This window comes from Lepidochelys olivacea, assembly GCF_965140295.1.
Source record: "Lepidochelys olivacea isolate rLepOli2 genome assembly, chromosome: 20".
Classification (NCBI taxonomy): domain Eukaryota; kingdom Metazoa; phylum Chordata; order Testudines; family Cheloniidae; genus Lepidochelys; species Lepidochelys olivacea.
In genome coordinates, this window is record NC_140430.1 from 16,547,960 (window position 1) to 16,565,621 (window position 17,662).

Sequence of the window (17,662 nt, forward strand, 5' to 3'; positions counted from 1 at the left end):
GTTTGCCTGCCCTGCCCTGCCCAGCCCAGGGTTGGGGGTGGAGGGGAGGCTTAGAGAATCTCACCAGCAAATCCTCCTTCCAGACCCAGCCTGGGGAGCACCCCGAGCAGGGCCGGCGCTGGCCTGGCCCCCCGAGTTGGGGCAGGGGGCAGAGGAAGGGAGCAGAGCCCATCCCAGGACCTTGGCAAACTGGGGGGTGCAGGATAGGGATGGGGCAACCAGCCAGGCACGGCGCAGCCCCCCCTCCGAAATGGACTTCAGCAAGAGCTGGGCCTGTCGGCCCCTGCCAGGTAACCCCCACAACCAGCCCCATCCTCCCCTGGGGGAGCCTCTCCCAATCCCACACCAGCCCATCACCCCCAGCCTCCCAGCTTCCCTCTCCAGGTGCAATTCCCATCCCCCTCTCAGCCCCATCTGGCCTTGCTCTGGGGGGCCGTGGCAGGCAGGTGGCCAGCTCTGCGATGGGGCCACCTGCCCCACTGGGAACTGGACTGAGACCCACCTAACCTCATCTTACATAACAGCAACTACCCATGTCCCATTCCCCACCCTCTGAGCCAGCCAGTCCCCTACCCTGGGGCCGGAGTGGAGCCGGCGCCCCCTGGAGGGGAAAGGCCCCATGTCCCAATCACCGGCCCACTGAGCCAGCTGGAGCCGGCGCCCCCTGGAGGGGAAAGGCCCCATGTCCCAATCACTGGCCCACTGAGCCAGCTGGAGCCGGCGCCCCCTGGAGGAGAAAGGCCCCATGTCCCAATCACTGGCCCACTGAGCCAGCTGGAGCTGGCGCCCCCTGGAGGGGAAAGGCCCCATGTCCCAATCACTGGCCCACTGAGCCAGCTGGAGCCGGCGCCCCCTGGAGGGGAAAGGCCCCATGTCCCAATCACTGGCCCACTGAGCCAGCTGGAGCCGGCGCCCCCTGGAGGGGAAAGGCCCCATGTCCCAATCACTGGCCCACTGAGCCAGCTGGAGCCGGCGCCCCCTGGAGGAGAAAGGCCCCATGTCCCAATCACCGGCCCACTGAGCCAGCTGGAGCCGGCGCCCCCTGGAGGAGAAAGGCCCCATGTCCCAATCACTGGCCCACTGAGCCAGCTGGAGCTGGCGCCCCCTGGAGGGGAAAGGCCCCATGTCCCAATCACCGGCCCACTGAGCCAGCTGGAGCCGGCGCCCCCTGGAGGAGAAAGGCCCCATGTCCCAATCACTGGCCCACTGAGCCAGCTGGAGCCGGCGCCCCCTGGAGGGGAAAGGCTGCATGGCCCAGTCCCTCACTTGCTGTTTCCCCGTAGGCGTGAGCAGCCCCCCAGATGTGTCGTTCAAGCCCTTCTGGAGCAGCTATCGCAGCCCTGAGCTGAAGCAGCTGGTGCAGAGCGTCCTGCCGCCGGCTCTGTGCTCCAGGAGGGAGCTGGGAGGGGACGCCGAGGAGCCCTCTGGCCTCTTGGGATCTCTCCTGCTCCTCTCCAAGCCACCACACAGGTGCAGCTGCTGTGACAAGGTAACGGCCCCCCCACCCCCAAAGGACTGGGCTGAGGCCTTCGCCCTGCTGACCCTGGGAGCTAAGGCCTCTCCGCGTGCTCCAGCCCCGGAGCTCCAACCCTCTCCAGCGCTTGGCCTCCCCTCAGGGCTGCCAGCAATGGGGCTGTTTGGAGGCTCCTGCCCCTGGGAACTGGATGAAGAACCCTTCCCACCTCACTTCATGCGGGCACCACTCCCTGCCACTGCCAGCTCGGGCGGGATCAGATCCAGCGCCCCCTAGAGGGGAAAGGCCCCATGTCCCATTCCCTGCCCCCTGAGCCAACTAGTCCCACCCTGGGGCAAGATGGGAGCTGGCACCCCCTAGAGGGGAAAGGCCCCATGTCCCATTCACAACCCCCACCTTTAAACAGAGCTGAGTGAAGCCCCCTCCCCATGCCCAGCCTGGTGCTGCCCAGCATGGGGCTACGCTTCCCCTGTGCAGCTGGGCGGGGGTCTCTGGGGCAGGCACAAGTGGCAGAGTGGCCTAGTGGACAAAACACCAGACTGGGACTTGGGGACCAGGGTTCTCTGATCTGCTTGGGTGAGTTCTTCCCCCCCCCACTCTGTGCCTCAGTTTACCCTTCCACCCTGTGTCTGTTTAGGGTGTGACCAGGGAGTGTAGCACTCTGTGCAGGCCTAGTGTGATGCCGGCTCTGTCCCTGTAGGGGGTGCTAGGTGCTGCCACGCTGTGTGGTGGAAACTCGCCCTGCTTGGGTGGAGGGGGCTGGTAGGTAAGCGAGCCCCGTCCCTGCCAGGGGCTGCCCCGTGGGCCCCTTTCCCCAGTGTCAGATCACAAAGCGGGTGGGAGGGGGGGAATTGTGAGGTTTCCGGGTCAGACTCATGAGAAGGTGGCTGTAGAACAAAGGCAGGTGAACCAGGCTGGCCCCAACAAACGTCCAGGCACTGGAGGGGCTAGGTTCAGTCACTGCCCGGATGAATTTGGGGCGGTCTCAGCCCCACCCTACATGGCCACCATCAATTCCAGCTTGTACATTTGGGGCAGGCTCCCCCTGTTGACCCCCTTTCTCTCCCCACCCCCAGGGCCTCCCTGCAGCTCAGCGGCTAGGCAGCCACCTGAAATGCTCAACGCTCTGCAGCCCCATGGCCCCGTGGGGGATGTGTGGACACCCAGGCAGCCTGCAGCACCAGCCTGCCCCTCCCTGCCCGGGCAAAGGGAAGCCAGAGGTGGGTGAGGCCTGGGGGGGAGGGTGGATGGTGATATACAAATGGGGGTTTCGAGGTGGATCTTTTGCAGCAGTGGGAGGTGTTGGGGGCCTGGATGGGCATCCATTTGGGCAGGGGGCAGCCATGAGTCTAACATGGTGGGGGGTGAAGGCAGGGCTATACAGGGGAGGCCACTGGAGGAGACCGGGGGGTTGCTGCAGATCCCAAAAATCCCCCCCCCCCCCCGCTAGGCCCCAGCTGATGGGTTTCCCTGCAGGTGAGGAGTTTCCCCTGCCGGATCTGCGGGAAGCAGTTCAAGCGCTCATCCACACTCTCCACCCACTTGCTCATCCACTCGGACACGCGCCCCTTCCCCTGCCCCTTCTGCGGGAAACGCTTCCACCAGAAATCCGACATGAAGAAACACACCTTCATCCACACCGGTGAGGGGCAGCCGGCTTGGACTCCCCAGGACAGGGGGCATTGGCAGAGATTTGGGGGGGACCCTACAGCTGGGACAGCAGGGGCTGTGGGTCAGGACTGGGGGCCACCAGCAGAGCTGTTGGGGAGCCCAGGGCTGGGACAGCGGGGAGCTGTGGCTTGGGAATTAGGGGTACCAGCGCCCAGGAGTGGGACAGCAGTGGGCTGCGGGTGAGACTTGGGGGGCACCAGCAGAGCTGGTGGGAGCCCAGGGCTGGGACAGCAGGGGCTGCGGGCCGGGATCTGCAGCCGGACTGAACAGCGGGACATTTGATGCACTTGCCTCCATGTCCCGCCCTGCACAAACTGGTCCCTCCTGCCTGCTCCAGCTCCCACCCTCCGCAACTCCCTGGAGCAACAGCAGCACCTGGGGGCCTGATCAGGGAAGGGCAGGTGAAGGGGGTCACGGGGCTGCAAGCATCGACCCCATGCCCGTACTGCAGCCCAAGCAGGATCCAGGCTGTGCTGGGCCTGTGGCTGTATAGGGGGACGGGGGTGCGTGGGCCCGTGGCCGGCTGGGTAGGTGGGGGCCCTGCTACTCTAGGGTCCTTCCAGTCCTGCAGGACCCTGGGTGAGTTTTGGGGCTCTCTGCTGAGGCCTGAGGGATCCTGGCCCCTCCTGCAGCACCCACACCTAACCTCTCTCCCTCTCCCCGCAGGTGAGAAGCCTCACAAATGCCAGGTGTGTGGCAAAGCCTTCAGCCAGAGCTCCAACCTCATCACCCACAGCCGCAAGCACTCCGGGCACAAGCCCTTCGCCTGCTCCCTCTGCCCCAAGGGCTTCCAGCGCAAGGTGGACCTCCGGCGCCACCAGGAGACCCACGGGCTCTTCCACAGCCCCGGGGGTGGCCAGGCACTGGGTGCCCTCCGCTAGGGGCCAGACAGGTGGGGTCTGGGACACCCAGCCTGCAGGGGGAGCTGTAGAGGCCAGAGGAGAAAGCCCAGAGCTGAGGGGGGCTCCTAGATCATCCCCCAAGCTGCCATCGCACCCCACCCCCCCTCGCCTGGCAGGTGCTGCTGGGCCCCACAGCCACCACGTGACGGAGCCGGCAGAAGGACTCAGTTGCCTGCCCTTCGTGACCCCCTCGTGCCAGCCAGACCTTCGGTCCCCCTATAGCTGAAGGTGGGCACAGTAGGACAGTCAGGGGCACTGTCTGGGGCAAGGGGGGAGCACCAGCCTGGTTTGGCTCCTGGCATGAGCATCTCCCCTGGGGGCTGGGATGGGAGAGAGGGAGGGCTGAGCTGTGGGGCTGTGGCCCCCGACGCAGGGGAGAGATGTGAGCCGGGCTCTGCCCTGCGCCCCAGTAAGCAGAGATGGCTCCTTGGCCCATCGCTGTAACCCTCCCCCGGCTGCCGGCGGAGAATTAAAGGACGTGAGTGGAAAGCAGCCTGCGTCCCGGCCCCTGGCAGCAGCGACGCCGCGAAGAACACCACACGGGCAGCACCGGCCCATCCTCCACGGTCACGTTTATACCCAGAAAGTGTGAACGCTCCCCGCAGCCGGCAAAGAACCAGCCGGTGCCGCAGTCCCAATGCCGTGGGGCCTGCCCCAGGGCCCCTTCCGGCCTGGGCGAGGCCTGCTGCTCACAGGGAGGGGGCCCTCCGGGCCAGGTGGAGAGGCCCTTCCCCCAGTGGCCACCCTGGCTGTGCTGAGCAGAGTCCGATTGGCTGCTGATCCTGGGAGCCACAGGGCCGGGCGCCTGCAGGAGGTGATGGTGATGGTGGGACCAGTGCCAGAGTGTCCCCACGAGCACGGACAGGGAGGCCCCTGTGAGCTGCCAGAGGGAGACAGATAGATGGGTCAGTGGGGGCGACCCCCCCATCCACCCCAATGCTCCACCATTCACCACAGCTCAACTCATCCCCCACAGCTCAACAGCCCGCCCTGCAGCAGGGAATCCCACCCAGGCTGGGGGATCTCCAAACACCCAGCCCCACCCAGGGCTGGGGCCCCATCTCCGCACTGACGGTATCTCCTTCCTCCACGGGTGGGCGGGGGGGTATTTCCCAGGCAGCCCCCACAGGGGGGTTGAGCTGCAGCGTGCACTTTTCAGTCCCTAGTGCGTGCTCTGCCCCACTGCATTGCCTCCCCCCAGCTCTGCCCCCAGTGCATCCCCTGCTCCCAACCCTCCCCCGTGCTCCCATAACTGTGCCTCATTCACCATGAGTCACACTCGAGATCCTGGGAATTGGGGGGGGGGGGGGCTGAGAGTCCTGCCACCCCCCGTACCTGGGTCTCTGAGCGCCTAGAGCAGGGGGGCGCAGACCGCAGCAGCATCAGGTGCCGGCAACGCGGGGGGCACAGCTGGGGCTGAGGGACTTGGAGGTGGCACTTCAGCAGGATCTGGAACAAGCCGGGTGTTAGAAACCCCGGCCTGGGAGTGCAACGGGGGGGCGGCTGGTGGGACACCACCCAGCCCAGCCCCAGGCAGGAACGGCCAGGGATCACCGTACAAGGGAGCCACAGCTTGGGGATCCCTATCAGGGCAGCCCCCCCCTGCACCCTGGATAATACTGGGCACTAGCTAGGTGGCCACTTGGCGCCTGCTGCTGCCCCCTGCTGGGCAGAGAGGGGCCTGCTGGCAGTGGCAGCTCTAGAATAATTGCCCATCTCCAGCACCTAGCTGCCTCCATTACTGTAGTAGCTGCCCCAGAACAATCTTTACCGTATTTACCCTCATAACACCCCCCCCATACTATAGGGCATCTGCTATTAGCTTCCTAGTATAGATGGGGAAACTGAGGCACTTTTTTTTTTTTAAAAGTGACTTGCCCAAGCTCACCCAGGGAAGCTGTGCCAGAGCAGTGACTTGAACCCTAGCCTCTCACATCCAGGCTATTGCCCAGACTGCTGCACCACCCTGCCTAGCCCGCCATCACTGAGAAGGGAGAGTTAGCAAGGAAACCAGAGGGACTGCAGCCCTTCCCATGCCCCGGGGTCTGCCTGGCAGCCACGCTGGTGTCTCTGGATTGTTCTCATTCACTGTAGAACCATCAAATCCCTCCCTGAACCCTGCTAAACTCCCAGCTTCACAGCGCCCTTGTGGCAAGAAGTTCAACCAGCTCATAGCAAGGAACAAGGATTACCCCCCCCCCCATGTCAAGACTGAATCCCACCCTTCAAGTGTCATCTGCTGCCTGGATTCATCTCATGCTGCCTCTGCCACCCCCCCCATTAGCTACAGCCATCCAGTTTTATTTGACGCCAGCTAAACCTTTAGACCTTGTGGCAGGGAGTCCCGCAGGCTATCGGTGTAACTTGGCACAAGACAGAGCGCCTGGGGGAAGCTTCACTAGAAGGAAAGGCCCTGGTGTGAATCCTGTGGTCAGGACAAGGCCGTCAGAGCTTAGGAGAAAGGGCTGGGACTGGCAGTGTGCCAAGGGGAACATAACTTAAGGGTGTTTTAGGGAAGAGGGCTAGGAATCAGTAACCCTTTGACATGCTGACTCCCAGCCTGCTCTAACCATTAGCCCCACAGGAGTCCTGGCTCTCAGCCTCTCCCTGCTCTAACCCACTAGATGCCACTCCCCACCCAGGGCTGGAACAGAACCCAGGAGTTCTAGCTCCAAGACCCCCTCCCCCATCCCCTCCCAGAGTTAAGGGGCCTTTTCCCTGGGGCTCCAGGGATGCTGGTAGCTTTAGACTCCAGGATACAGAGAGGGATTCCCCTGGTTCCCCTCCACATGCATGTGACACATGACAAGCCCACCCCGACTCCTAAATGTATTGGTTAGGATATGGCCCAGCTGGGAGGGGGGGGTGGTACATGGATGGCAACTGGATCAATGGGGACACCATCCATCTGACCCCCACCTCAACCGACAGCCCCTCCTACCTGTTCTGGAGTGAATGAGCCAGAGCCCCCCAGTGAGAGAGACACCAATGACGAAAGCTGAGAAGACGATGCCCACCACAGTGGGCAGCTCCAGGCCCTGGGGCAGGGGGGCTGTGGGGAACGGGGAGAGTGAGCAGATGCAGAGCCAGTGCTGGCGGGGGAGGGGGGGGTGGAACCCAGGAGTCCAGGCTCCCAGACTCCTCCTCCACCTGCTCTCACCCAGTAGACCCCAACCCCCTCCCAGAGCAGGGAATAGAACCCAGGAATCCTGATTCCCAGCATGCCCTCTGTTCCCACTGAAACCAAGGGGAACTATGTGCTCTCACCAGCTTGCAAGGCAAGTGGGACAGCAGGGGGCTTAGGGGGTGATATGAAGGGGGCATCTCTTACCAGGGGGTGTCTCTCCCTTCAGCACCTTCCCCCTCCTGCCAGCCGGAGGAAAGGGCACCAGAAAGGGATCTGCTGGGAGAGGACAAGGAAGCCAGAAACACTTTGAGAGAAGGATGGAGACAGCCCCTGATCTCCTCCAGGGGGTGCTCTCCCCTGGCTGTTAGTGTTGACCGTCCCCAATACCCCAGCATGGCACTAGGGGGTACTGTGCAGCTGGGAGCAGGAGTTCAGTGAGGAGCGCTCTCCCCTGGCTCAGTGCTCATCCCAATGCCCCAGCCCAATACTAGGGGGTGCTGTGCAGCAGGGAGCAGGGCAGGGGCTCAGTAGGGGGCGCTCTCCCCTCGCAGTCAAGTGCTGACCCCAATGCCCCAGCCCAGTGCTAGGGGGTGCTGCACTGCAGGGTGATTGCATCAGGGCCTTGGTGTGTTGCAGTCTCTCTGCCTGCTCCCATAACCAGCCCCCAACCCGTCCCAGGTCTCACCTGTTCCTGGGGTGGGTTTGGTGGCTCTGCCCAGGCTCCCCGCTGTTACGATGATGGGCTTGGTGAAGGTGTGCTGGAACCGCCCGCTGCCCGGCTCCCCCACACCGCTGCTGGTGCATGCCCCGGCCTGGGGCCCACACTGAAACTGACAAGGCTCAGACAGGCACCTCCTCCCAGTACTGGATGCTCACCTCACCACCCTCACCCCCAAAACTTTCCCAGTCTCAGCACCAGCCCCTCCCTCCACCCCACGGTTCCCAGCCCTGGGATCCCACCCCCTTCCTGAGGCCAGCCACGCTTGTCTGAATTTTTATAGATTGACATTGATTTGTCAGAGAGAAAGTCAGACCCCGCAGCTGCCTGCCAGGGATCACAACTGTGACCTGGACCCCAAACTCCTCCCAGAGGCTGGGGATGGAAGCCAGGGGGCCTGACCCGGTAAACACTGGACTCCATTCTCCTCCCAGAGCAGCCCCTGCAGCGTTGAACCCACAGGCAGAGTTGGCCCCCTGTGGCACCCCCCCAGCAGGGACCATTGTATTGTCCTGGGGGACTCAGCCCCTCCCCTCCAGCCACCAGCCCATCCAGGTGTTTCCAGCATTGCCTGCAGCCCAGGGTAGAAATCCAGCCTGGGGGACAACCCCTGGAGGCCAGGGTAGAACTGGGGCCACTTCCCTCTGCCATCTGAGCTAAAGGAGACACTCCCCCGCCTTTGCTGCAGCAGTAGCTGGGCTTTTATCCTCCCCGTGGCCTGCAGGCTAGAGCCACACGCACTGGAGCAGGCTGGAGCAGGGGTGGCATCCGGCAGCACGGTACAGACCTGAGGGAGGGCGCCCCCATAGGCCCCAGCCTGGCCCTGGGGCTCCTGGGCGCAGAGGGCCAGGCGGCAGTGCAGGAATTGGATGGAGTCATTGTAGAGGGGCCGGAGCAGGAAGCTGAGGCGCTGTAGCTCCTGGGAGCCAGAGGGCGGTGCCTGGCCTGCAGCCCCCTTGTAGGGTGGGTGCAGGGAGACGTCAGGGTGAGCCGGGCAGCCCCCCTGCACCAGGATGTAGGGAGAGTCCAGCGAGGAGGAGGAGCTCGGCGAGAGGAAGCAGAGGCGGATGCTGAAGCTGAGCCAGGGGTCGAAGGCAGCCAGAGCAGCCTGCACAGAGGGTTGAGATCAGGAGGGGAGGGGACAGGACACCTCAGGCCAGCTGGGTCCCACTCCACAAACATGATCTCACCCCCAAGCATGGAACCCAGGAGTCCTGGCACCCATCCCCGGTCTAATCCCTGATCCTGCTCCCCTCCCAGAACTGGGGATAGAACCCAGGAGTCCTGACACCCAGACCCCCTGCTCTAACACCACCAATCTGACCTCCTGCCAGATTAATATTGTAACTTTCTCCACAGCTTCTGCCCCAGAGGCTGGAGCAACCCCCCTGTGGGTGTGGAAGGGGCCTGGGGAAGAGAACCCCACAGCTCCAGCAGGTTAACCAGCCTGGTGGGGCGGGGGGAGACCTGGCTAGCACAGCCCCTCAGAGCTCTGCCCTTCCCAAGGTGATGGGGCACTGGGCAAAGCCCCAGGCCTGCTGGGGCAGAGGGGAGGGAGATCCCAGTGCCATGGGGCTGGATGGTGCCTCCCTCCCCCTCAATTACTTCCACAAAGACGCGGCTGTTGGCCGACACCGTGCAGGGTCCCTGGGCCTTGGTGAAGGCCTCCGAGCTGTAGACCTCCAGGCTGAGCAGGACACGGCCCAGGTGGAAGGGAAGATCCAAGATGGGCTTGGCAGAGCGGGACGGCTGGCTCAGGCTTGGGGAGGAGCAGGAGAACTGTGGGAAAGGAGCGGAGGGTGTGAGGGGTGTAGGGGACATGGGGACCAGCCCCCAGAACTCCAGTCCTAGAGACTCCCCAGTTAGCCCTGTCTTCCCAAGCCCTAGGACACCTCTCCTACCAAGGCCCTCCATCTCCCCACAGCTGCTGCCTGGTCCCCACTGAGCCAGGAGCCGTTGGGAGCCAGAAAGCCCCATCCCAGCTCAAGGGGGCTCAGAGTGGGCCCAGCATGCTTCCCCACTTTGAGCTGCTCCCAATAGTTTTGGACGGAATCCGCCAATCCCAGGTCCTCCCCCACTGAAAGGGCCTGAGGGACCTGCCCCACAGCAGCACCAGAACTGCCCAGCCAAAGACGCCTCCCCTCCCCCCTTGCCCACCTCAATGGACTCCGAGCTATCTTCAGCCTGTCTCGCCGGGAGTGGGGAACCCCCAAGCGCTACCCCTGGCCCGCTGCCCCGGAGCACCACCTGGGGGGAGGGGTGGGGAGCAATTGGCACAATCAGAAACATGAGAGCGTCAGACGAGGCCCCATTAACCCCAGCCTTCCCGTTCCCAGTCGTCCACACTTCTCCCGCTCCTCCAGCCCCATCCAGCCCCCATTGACCCTGTCCTGGTCCCCTCGACTCCCTTAACACACTATCCCCTTTGCAGACCCCCAGACACTTTCACTTCACATCTACCCCCTCCCATTCACACTCAGCCCCTCATTGTCCCCTCTATACCACAGCTCACCGCGTTCTGGTACCGCACGATGCCCGAGGTGGGGCCTAGGGCTGGGATGCGCAGGGCGCCGCAGCCGGCCAGGGAGGACTCCAGCAGGAAGTGGGTGCCATTGGACTGGGCTGCACAGCTGGGGTCCCGCAGGGTCACTCGGGCTGGGGAGAGTCTGGCAGCCTGGCCGAGGCAGGTGAGGGAGACTATGAGACTGATACAGCCGGCACTGACTGCGAGCGGTGAGCGCCCCCTGCTGAGCCCCCACCTGACTCCCAGCAGCACAGCGCCCCCTAGTGCCGCACTGGGGCCAGCACTGATTGTGAGGTGAGAGCACCCCCTGCTGAGCCCCCACGGAACTCCCTGCAGCACAGCGCCCCCTAGCACTGCACTGGGGCCAGCACTGATTGTGAGGGCAGAGCACCCCCTACTGAGCCCCCACCTGACTCCCTGCAGCACAGCGCCCCCTAGCACTGCACTGGGGCCAGCACTGATTGTGAGGTGAGCGCGCCCCCTGCTGAGCCGCACCTACACTCCCTGCAGCACAGCGCCCCCTAGTGCCACTCTGGGGCCAGCACTGATTGTGAGGGCAGAGCGCCCCCTGCTGAGCCCCCACAGAACTCACTGCAGCACAGCGCCCCCTAGTGCTGCACTGAAGGAATTGTTTACACAAGGGAATTCCTCACCTGGAGCATGTCCTTGTTGACATGAGCTACCACCCTCTCGCTCAGACACGCCACAGACAGAGCTCCCGCCAGCCCCACAGCGCTCCTGCCTCCTGGCGCCGCTCGGCTCCTTTCCCAGATCATTGGGGAGATCTTGGCTGGTCTAGGAGGTGGAATGGAGGGGTGGGGAGCCTTGGGGTCCCCTAGCAGGAGAAAACAGAGTGAGGGGGTAGAGGGGAAGAAGGAAACAGGGCCAATGTGGGTTGAATAGGGCTGAAGAACAGGGTGAGGGGATGTGTGTGTGTGAGAGAGAGAGAGAGAGCAACTCTGCCTCCTGCTGGCTGGATTGAGAACTGCCCAGCTCTATGTCCTAGTCCCCCATATTTCTCCCCTTTCACCATGGCACTGGGGATTGGGATGTGACGGTGCCCTGGGAAGGACAGACATGCCAGGCGTGAGGGCATCATCTGGGGCATGAGCCTCTCCAACCACTGGGGGCCACCAAGGGTCTGGCTGTGCCTCGGGAGCGGGGGCCACAGGGCAGAACTGCAGCTCCCCCTGCACTGGGGGCAGGGCAGGGTCTGAGTCAGGAGGGCCCCCTAATGGCCCTCTCGTGGCATTGCACCCTGTGCCCATTCCCTGCCCCCGAAGGAGTCACCTACCATCCAGCCCCACGATGACCAGGAACCTATTCACCTGCTCGGCCTCCGTGTAAGATGTGACCCCAGGCAGCCCCTGCTCCATTGCCCAGGCCATGGGGTCGCTGGCATAGGCCAGGCCCAGGGACATGCTGCTGCTCAGAGCCAGGTCTGGTTCTGGTTCTGTGCAGCTGACCGAGACCTTGTGGGATGCCTGTAAGGAAAGGGAGGGCAGGGCAGAGTGACAGAGCCCAAGGCCAACCCGGACCGTGCTCCACCTCAGGGTGATCAGGCTGAGGCTGGAGCAGGGCATCATGGGCAATGCTATACCAAGGAGCAACTCCAGGTGAACAAGGTGTCGGCACAAGGAGGGGCTGGGGAGTTCCAGAGGGGGGCAACTCCACCCCAGCCACGGAGTCAGGAGTTAGAGGGCTCGGAACCAGCGGAGCCGGGCTGGGCACCAGGACTCCTGGGTTCACCATGGCAACAGGGGGGCACCAGGCCAGAGGGGGTTGAGGCCGGGAGGAGAAGCCGTATCAGAGGTTAAAGGTCATGAGGGCTCAGAAGATGTCGGGGGGGGGGGCATCAGGCCAAAGGGTCAGGGTCATGGGGGAGAGACTGATGGTGGGGAGGGGTCAGGGGGAGCAGCCTCTGTGCATGGGGGGGGCTGTTCCTGGCCCCTGTAACCCCTCTCCCATCCCCAGGGAGCCCCTCTCTTACCAGGACTCGCAGTCGCCCAGCCACGTGGTGGATTCGGACCAGCCAGCTGATGGCGCCCTCGCTCTTCAGCACCACGATCAGCTCCAGCCGAGGGGAGCAGCAGCCTTGGGGCGCTTGGAGCTCCACAGTGAGATGTGCTGGGGGCCTGGAGACACGGTAGGACCCCCCGACCCCAACATCAGCTAGGCTGGGCATTTCCTGCCATGGGGCTGAGCAGCAACAGGGGTGGAGAGCCCTCCAGCTCTGCCAGTGGCCCTCTATTTTGACCCAAAGCCCCCTCTGTCCTTGTTGTGGGCTCCCCCCCACCCCCCAGCTTTGCTGGTGCCCCTCAATCCTGATGCGCAGCTGCCCTCCCCTCCCCCGCTATCCCAGCCCTGGGCTCCCCACTGCCCCCCAGCTCTGCTGGTGCCCCTCAATCCCGACCCACAGCCCCCCACTATTCCAGCCCCGGAGGATGCTCTGATATACGGTTCATACCGGGGCCTGGCTCCTTTGGAGAGGATGACGTGAACTTCGGGGTCCCATGGGGGGTCAGAGGTCAGGCAGCCCCGCAAGGGCCGTGGTTGGACGTCAGAGGCAAAGTGGGTCGGGGAGAGGAAGTTCCTGCGAGGTTTGCAGGCACCTGGCGAGACCCCATCTGGTAGCGAGAATGCAGAGGGGCTGGGGAGGTTGCAGGGTTAACCCCGGAGGTCCCTTAAGGAATGTAGGATTCCTAGGGTAGATCCCCCAATATCTCCCTGGGATTCCCTCCCTCAGGTACATGGGGCTGAGGTCCGATCCCCAAGGTCCCCTCCCGCACTGACATGGAGTCCAATCCCCAGCCCCCTGGGTCCCCTCCCCCCATTGACATGAGGATCAGAGTCCAAGCTCCCCAGGGTCCCCTCCCCCCATTGACACAGGGGTCCAATCCCCAGCCACCCTGAATCCCTCCCCCCATTGACACAGGGGTCCAATCCCCAGCCACCCTGAATCCCTCCCCCCATTGACACAGGGGTTCAATCCCCAGCCCCCTTGGGTTTCCTCCCGCTATTGACACAGGGGTCCAATCCCCAGCCCCCCTGGGTTTCCTCCCGCTATTGACATGAGGATCTGATCCCCAGCCACCCTGAATCCCTCCCCCCATTGACACAGGGGTCCAATCCCCAGCCCCCCTGGGTTTCCTCCCGCTATTGACATGAGGATCTGATCCCCAGCCACCCTGAATCCCTCCCCACACTGACACGGGGGTTCAATCCCCAGCCCCCCATACCATCTCCCAGCCGCACATAGACCGTGTTGACGCCCCAATACGCAGCCAGGGAGCTGACCCCGCCGTGCTCCTCATGCGCCCAGCGCAGGAGCCCTCGGGGGGTCTGGGGCAGCCGGGTCTCAATGACAGAGACACCCCCCAGGGCCGAGACTCTGGAGCCCGGGGAGACCTGTAGGGGGGGGGCATAAAGGTGAGAGGTCACCTGGGGAATGGACATCCCATCCCCCAGTGGGGTGCCACATACCCCCCACTCCCACCACAGCTCCCCATCGCTCCCAGGACTCCTGGGTTCCTCACACCTCCTAGCCCCAGGGCTAACTGTCGAGGGGAGGATCCTCCAACCATCAATACCTCGGCCTCCCAACCTGGGCCCCTATCCCCACTGCCCCTGGCCAGAACCCCCCAACCCCTGCTGCTCCTGGGCCTGAGAGCCCCTCTCCCACCCAGCCCTGCTCCACCCACCCCACTCCTCTCGCTGCCCCTGGGCCCAAACTCCTCTGCCTCCAAATGCTCCCAGGTCCCCAGCCCCCACCCTGCCCCTCTGCACCCACTGTCCCATCCAGGGACCCTGCTCCAGTAAAGAGAAGTGACCTCCAGCCCCCCCTTCCCACCCCTCCACCACTCCCACTGCCTGCCTCCACCCCCACTGCTCACCTGCCCCTGCCACAGCTACCTCCAGCCCCCCACCATCCACCACAGCCCTCCCCATTTTCAATTGCTGGCCCCACACTTCCCCCCACACCTGTGCCAGCTCCACTCCCCACCTGCCCCAAGCCTCCCAGGCTTCCTCCACCCTCACTGCTTGCCCCACCGTCCCCCAGCTGCCCCGATGTCCCTGCCCTCCCCTCCCAGCCCTCCTACCCCCCTTCCCCTCCCACAGGCACCCTCACCCAAGCCCCATAGCTGCCCCTACCCTCACCTGGAAGGTCCATTGCTCCCCAAGAGCCACTTGGGCCGTTTGGAGGCTCCAGACCACGGGCGCTTGGGAGCTGAGCACAAAGATAGGGGCTCTGCCGTGGGGCGCTGGGCCCAGTTCTAGGCTCACCTAGGAGGGAGCAAAGGACCCTGCATTAGGAGCTTCAGACACATAGGGGAGGGGGCAAGGCCATGGGGCTGGGGGTGCAGGGAAAGGTGTGGGGGCTGTGGGGAAGGGGAGGTGTGGGAGGCACAGGGCAGGCATGTGGCCGGCTGAGGGGCTGGGGCACCAAAAAGAGTGGGAGGGGTGGCTATAGGGAGGCACAGTGTGGTGGGGGCAGGGGGTGAGGCAGTGGGGTTGGGGGAAGGGGCGTGGTGGGAGCACAGGCCATGGGGTTGGGATGGGGATGGCAGGGACAGAAAGCAGGACTATGTAGCTGGGGGCTGGGGACAGGATTGGGGCAGGGGGCATGGAGCACAGACTGGAGGGGAGGCATGTGGGATGCAGGGCAGGGGGCAAGGCTGTGGGGTACAGAGTGGAGGGGCAGGAGGCAGGGTGGGAGTACAAGATGAAGGGCAGGAAGTGTGGGGGTAGGGCAAAGGGAACGGGGCAGGGTGGGGGTACAGGGTGGGGGCAGGAGGCACAAGTTGGAGGGAAGGGGGCCAGGGGGTGGAGCGGAGGGAAGGGGCAGGATGGAGGGCAGGGGTGAGAGTTGTGGGAGAGGCAGGGTGGAGAGCAGAGTGAGGGGGTGGGGCAGAGAAAAGGGGCAGGTTGGGGGGCACAGGGTGGAGGGCTGGAAGTGAGGAGGTGTGAGAGGGCCAAGGTAGAAGGTAGGGAGTGAGGGGGTGGGGCAGAGGGAAGGGGCAACTTGGGGCGCACAGGGTGAAGGACAGAGACCAGGAAGATGGACGGAAGGGGGCAGGGTGGAGCGCAGGGGGTGAGACGGTGGAATTGGGGGAGGGAGGCACAGGATGGAGGGCAGGGGGTAAGGGGGATGAGGTGGGGGGCCCAGGGTGAAGCTGGAAGACAACAGGGAAGGGACACTCCCTCCCACCTACCTGCTTGGCCCCCATCCTCCCCGCTAGCCCCCGCAGGATGAGCACGTGCACCTCCCGGCCCGAGGCCGAGCGCCCCCGGCTGGCACAACCCGTGCCTGCACGGATCCGCTCCCAGAAGCCCAGCACAGGGTGGTGAGCGGACAGCGGGCGAGCCTGGCACAGGGCCCAGTGCCAGGCGGCTGTAGAGGAGAGAGAAAGGGCCCTGGTCAGCAGGAGCCAGACAAAGGAGTGCAGTTCCCAAAGTGGGGGCAGCTGGTCTGTGCCTGGAAGGGGAACCTCCTGCCCGCCCAGAAATGGCAGGGTGGTCTAATGGTTAGAGGATGGGGGCTCGCAGCCAGGACTCCTGGGTTCTATCCTTGGCTTTGGGAGTGGAGTGGGGGCTAGTGCAGGGGTTCTCAAACTGGGGGACCGTGAGCCCTCAGAAGGTTACAGGGAGGTTGCAAGCTGTCAGTTCCATAGGGCTCACAACCCCTACTAAATTACCCTCCTTTTTAATGCATAAGGGGGGGGGGGGTCACACTCGGAGGCTTGCTGTGTGAAAGGGATCACCAATACAGAGTTTGAAAACCACTGGTCTAGTGGTTAGGGTGGAAGTAGGGCACTGGGACACACATTGACCATTTGATGACACCCCCTCTCCCTCCATCCATCTCCCGGTGGGGGCCTGACTGGCCTCCCCATTCCCCCGGCACCCACCTGCCGACTGGCCCCACAGCAGCAGCAGCAGGATCGGGCTCCAAGCTGCCATCCCCTGCAATCCCGGTGTGCAGGACTTCCCGATCTGACCAGGGGATGCGGCGGGGTGATCCTAGGCAGAGAGAAAGACAAAACTGTAGTGAGTGCCGGGGGTGCTCCAGGGTGAGGGAGGGGTTTCTGGGACCCAGAATAGAGGGGGCTGGGGGGGGGGATGGGGTTTCAGGGCAGGGGAAGGGGGAGTCCAGGGGCCCAGTCATTCAGTGTCTGGGATGCAGAATGTACCTCCTCCAACCTCACACGAGTTGGTCAGTGTTACTCCCTGGCTGAGACTAGGGATCCTCCCCACCCAAGAATCCAGACAGGGGATGGGGAAGTATGTGACACAAGGACGGACACACCCCAGGAGTGCTCCCCCCAAGTAGCATGGGGGGGCTGCTTCAGGGCAATAATGAGATTTCCCTCCTAGTATTTAGACACCTCCCCCTAGGAAGGGTGTCCCACTATCCTCCCCCCTACCTTTTCCTGCTTAGCAGGGAACCTGTATCCCCTGCTCCCAGACTCCTTCCCCCTCCTGCCAGGTTACCCAGTTTGGGATGGGGTGGGGTGGGGTGGGGAAGGTTTACCTACAAGATTGATGCATCTCAGAGCATTTTGCAGAGATTAATTTTGCCTCCCAACTCCCCAGGTTTGCCTTTATTGCTATTTTATAGATAGGGAAACTGAGGCACAAGAGGGTAAGATATGCCCACGGTCCCACTGATTTCCAGCCTCCTGCTCTAACCACTGGACTCCATCTCCCTTTCCAGAGGATGGTAAAGAACCAAGGAATCTGGACTCCCACGCCCCCCTGCTCTAACCACTATACCCCACTCCCCTCCCAGAGCCCAGAATAGAACCCAGGAGTCCTGGCTCCCAGTGCCTCTGCAGGCTTGTTCCATATAGAAACATTCCCCACTCTTTCCTCCCCATTCCCAGCTACCCCTGCCCCTCACTGACATGCCAAGGGGCTGACTTGTCCCTGGGGTACCTCTTCTGGGACTGCCACACAGCCTGATCCGGTGTCAGCTGGATCCAGGACAGACGCAAAGTTGGGAGGGGATCAGACTCCAATCCAGCCCCCGCTCACATCCAGCCAGATCCCCATGGAACAGGGTCATGGCAAACCCTACTCACGAGCAGGCTGCCGGGGCACCTTTACCTTGCAGCAGCGTTGATTGCAGAACAGCAAAGAGGCTTGGGAGGGGGGGCGGTTCTGGGAGCCAGGACTCTTGGGTTCCAGGTGGTTGTGGGCGCAGGCTGCAAAGGGATCTTGGCTCTTTTATGCTAGTCCAGAAAGC

The 17,662-nt window shown here is 63.6% G+C and overlaps 2 protein-coding genes across 2 annotated transcripts; one reads left to right on the forward strand and one right to left on the reverse strand.

Moving 5' to 3' along the window:
* Positions 1–250: 250 nt before the first annotated feature.
* On the forward strand, positions 251–4,291 carry LOC311510457 (uncharacterized protein; the record flags this gene model as incomplete). Its single annotated transcript, XM_084610121.1, has 5 exons — positions 251–290; positions 1,284–1,489; positions 2,551–2,694; positions 2,951–3,116; positions 3,812–4,291. The coding sequence occupies 5 exons, from the start codon at positions 251–253 to the stop codon at positions 4,024–4,026; spliced, it is 771 nt and encodes a 256-aa protein (XP_084466247.1). The 3' UTR covers positions 4,027–4,291.
* Positions 4,292–4,602: 311 nt separating this feature from the next.
* LOC311510343 (transforming growth factor beta receptor type 3-like) lies at positions 4,603–17,662 on the reverse strand. The gene is made up of 17 exons (XM_084609935.1): positions 17,524–17,662; positions 16,326–16,437; positions 15,630–15,808; positions 14,575–14,700; positions 13,656–13,824; positions 12,884–13,043; positions 12,407–12,551; positions 11,711–11,900; positions 11,070–11,251; positions 10,405–10,566; positions 10,050–10,139; positions 9,498–9,671; positions 8,680–9,000; positions 7,860–8,004; positions 7,379–7,450; positions 6,989–7,099; positions 4,603–4,927 (listed from the first exon to the last, which is right to left on the reverse strand). Exons 2-17 carry the CDS (start codon positions 16,375–16,377, stop codon positions 4,737–4,739), a joined length of 2,469 nt encoding a protein of 822 aa, XP_084466061.1. The 5' UTR covers positions 16,378–16,437; positions 17,524–17,662; the 3' UTR covers positions 4,603–4,736.